Source organism: Bufo bufo, chromosome 5 (assembly GCF_905171765.1).
Source record: "Bufo bufo chromosome 5, aBufBuf1.1, whole genome shotgun sequence".
Classification (NCBI taxonomy): domain Eukaryota; kingdom Metazoa; phylum Chordata; class Amphibia; order Anura; family Bufonidae; genus Bufo; species Bufo bufo.
In genome coordinates this window covers 325,996,366-326,000,178 of record NC_053393.1, presented here as the reverse complement: position 1 = coordinate 326,000,178, position 3,813 = coordinate 325,996,366, and the positions used below count along the sequence as shown (strand labels likewise).

The 3,813-nt window shown below is 41.5% G+C and overlaps 1 protein-coding gene across 1 annotated transcript; it reads right to left on the bottom strand.

The window, feature by feature from the left end:
* Window positions 1-406: 406 nt before the first annotated feature.
* LOC121000739 (centromere protein L-like) lies at window positions 407-874 on the bottom strand (the record flags this gene model as incomplete). The annotated part of the gene is made up of 1 exon (XM_040431360.1): window positions 407-874. A coding segment is annotated over exon 1 (468 nt), but the record flags the coding sequence as incomplete, so codon positions are not given.
* Window positions 875-3,813: the final 2,939 nt, after the last annotated feature.

Here is a 3,813-nt window from a genome sequence, read left to right as displayed (position 1 = left end):
CTTCCATCAGGTATGCCCCCTTTTTCTCACTGGTGTACCCGCGCCCGTGGCTTCCGGCACAATTCAGCCACTATGTTCAGGGCAGGTTTCTCTGCGTACACCGACGTTGTCCTAGCCCTGACCATAAATATATTCGCTATATTGCTATGTATTCGTTTTTTAGAATATTCGTCATATTCTAAAACAAGAATATATAGCAGTGTAGCGAATATTTGCTAAATACAAATATAGAGCAATTTAGTTAATATAGTGCTATATATTCTTATTCGAATATTACGCAAATACGAATATTCGCAAATATTCTAATACGAATATTCGCAAATATGAAACGAATATTCTAGCGAATATTTGCGAAATATCGTGAATTCGAATATGGGACCTGCCGCTCATCACTAACCTCCAATAGATCGTCCTCTGTGCTTGCCTTGGTGAGTGGAGGCTTGGATGAAATCTGTATGAGCACAGCCAGTGAATCTCTGTCCTTTTCTTTGAGTCCAGGTAAACAGGAAAATTTGGCTTTTAGGTTCAGCTCTGAGCCCACTTCAATGACAAGACCCTTCTGCTTCTCGGCAGTTATGTGGGCAGACAGGTGCTTGGAATATTCCTTCAGTCTGGTGTATGAGAAATTATACATCAGTGTCACGCTGAACAGAGTCCATTGTTTTTGAAGAATCAAAGCAGCCTGTGCCGGATCCAGAGTTTCCTCCAAGGGGGTGCACTGTGGGATTTTTCTTTTAGACAAGCTTCGCAATGCAGACTGTCGAAGTGCAGAGGTCAAGCTTACGGGAGGATACCTCGAGCTGTGAAAATAACTGCTCCTTTGTGGCGATGACCTACTTCTGGCGGTTAACACCCCATCAGTTGGTGTTTGCATATCCTAGCAATAAATTATGTTCCCGTTCACTGACTGTAAACAGAGATATTGACAGACAAACGTATCAAACTCTGCCACCATCTTTCTAGGCGCCACATCTCCAGTCCCCTGACCAGCCAGATTTAGCAGCATCTGTTCCAGGACATGAGGTAGTGGAATGACATTGCTCATCCCTTAGTCCTGGCGACTGACAAATAACGTGGCCTCCTCAAAGGGCCTGAGCAAACGTCAGGTGTCACGCATGAGCTGCCACTGGCTGACATCAAAGTTACACAGGGGACTACTCCTGTTCGCTTGGATCATCAAGAAATTGTTTATGGCCTGTCTCTGTTCGTATAGTCGGTCCAACATATGGAGGGTAGAATTCCATTGGTTGTAAACATTGCATATCAGCCTATGTTGTGAGATGCTGTTCTGCTGTTGCAGCTCAAAGTGGGTGTGCTTTGTGGTGTCCGAGTGGCTGAAGTGCATGCAAAGTTTACTGGCCATTTTTAGGATGACTTGCAGATGGGTGGAATACTTCAGGAACCGCTTTACATCCAGATAGAACACGTGTGCCATGCAGGGCACATGGCTCAGCCATCCTTGATGTAGCGCTGACACCATGTTCTTCCCATTGTCGATCACCATGGTTCCGATTTTGAGTTGTCACGGAGAAAGCCAGGATTCGATTTATTGCTGAAGGGTATGGAGCAGTTCTTCCCCTGTGTGCCTCTGTTCTCCCAGGCAAACAGGTGCAGAACAGCGTGAGAGTGATGAGAGGGGTCGCACATGGCTTGCATACACTACATGCCTACAACATAATTCTTGGATCTCTACATGAAAATAATGTATTTGGTGTAAATTGCGAGAGGGGCATATTTTGAGACATTCAATTCACAAGAGATATAGAGCAGCGGAGTTTAATTCAACCGATATAGCAAAAGGAGGTGTCAATTTTCCCCAAAAAAGCCTGTTTCACATAACACATTTCACCACTACGTAATTTGGCCCATAATGCAAAAGGAGGTGTACAATCACCCATAAATAAAAAAAAAAAAACTTGTGTCACATAAAGAATTTTGCCACTAAGTAAGTCATTTCATACCCCAAAAGGAGGTATATATTCACCCATACATTTTAAGAAAAAGAGCCAGTGTCGCCAGTGTCGCAAAGAATTTCACTACTAGGTACTTCAGTCCATACCGCAAAAGGAGGCATACGGATGTAGCAGGGTTAACACACATGCTTTATGAGACATGTTATCTAAACTAAAAGCAACTTAATGTGCTAAGCAATTGCTTTTCAATGGCTTTTTTTTTCAAGATAACACGATGAGTTAAGAAATTTGAGTTAAGAGTGTGTGTGTGTGTTACCCCTGCTACATCTGTACATTCACCCATACATTTTCCGAAAAAAAAGCCAGTGTCACATAAATAATTTCACCAGTAAGTAAGTCGTTCCATACCGCAACAAGAGGTGTACATTTACCCATACACTTTCCGAAAAATAGCCAGTGTCACATAAAGAATTTCACCACTTAGTACTTCAGTCCATACAGCAAAAGGAAGTGTGCATTCACTTATACATTTTCCGAAAAAAAGCCAGTGTCACATAAACAATTTCACCACTAAGTAAGTCATTCCATACCGCAAAAGAATGTGTACATTCACCCATACATTTTCTGAAAAAAAGCCCAGTGTAACATAAAGAATTTCACCAGTAAGTAAGTCGTTCCATACCGCAACAAGAGGTGTACATTTACCCATACACTTTCCGAACAATAGCCAGTGTCACATAAAGAATTTCACCACTAAGTAAGTTGTTCCATACCGCAAAAGGAGGTGTACATTCACCCATACATTTTCGGAAAAAGAGCCAGTGTCACATAAAGAATTTCACCACTAAGTACTTCGGTCCATACCACAAAAGAAGGTGTACATTCACCCATACATTTTCTGGAAAAAAAACAACCCAGTGTCAGATAAAAAATTTCACCACTAAGTAAGTAGTTTCATAATGCAAAAGGAGGCGTACATTCACCCATACATTTTCCAAAAAAAGCCAGTGTCACATAAAGAAATTCACCACTAAGTAATTCGGTCCATGCCGCAACAGGAGGTGTACAATCACCCATCAATTTTCCCGAAAAAAAAATTGGTTGAAATAAAAATTTTCACCAAAGAAAGGATAATGGAATTTGGTTCATACAGAAGAAAGTCTACTATCACCCATCAGTTTTCCCCAAAAAAGCCTGTTTCACATAAAAAATGTCACCACTATGTAATTCGGTCCATACCGCAAAAGGAGTTGTACAATCACCCATCAATTTTCCCGAACAAAACATGGTTGAAATAAAAAATTTCACAAATGAAAGGATAATGGCATTCGGTTCAAACAGAAGAAAGTCTACTATCAACCATCAATTTTCCCCAAAAAGCCTGTTTCACATAAAAAAATTCACCACTACGTAATTTGTTCCATCCTGCAAAAAGTGCTTCACCACATATACAGTGAGCAAAAATCTAAAATATAAACGCAACACTTTCGGTTTTGCTCCCATTTTGCATTAGCTGAACTCAAAGATCTGAAACATCTTTTACATACACAAAAGATCCATTACTCAAATATTGTTCACAAATAAAACAATCTATCCCATATCAAGGGGTGCATGAATATTGCACAGGTGTGCCTTAGACTGCTCACAATAAAAGACTACTCTGAAATGTGCACAGTTTTCCCTTACTGGGGGGGGGGGGGGGGGGGGAGGGCAGAAAACCAGTCAGCATCCGGTGTGGCCACCATTTGCCTCACGCAGTGCAACACATCTCCGTCACAGAGTTGATCAGGTTGTTGATTGTGGCTTGTGGAATGTTGGTCCACTCCTCTTCAATAGCTGTGTGAAGTTGCAGAATATTGGCAGGAACTGGAACACGCTGACGTATACACCGATCCAGAGC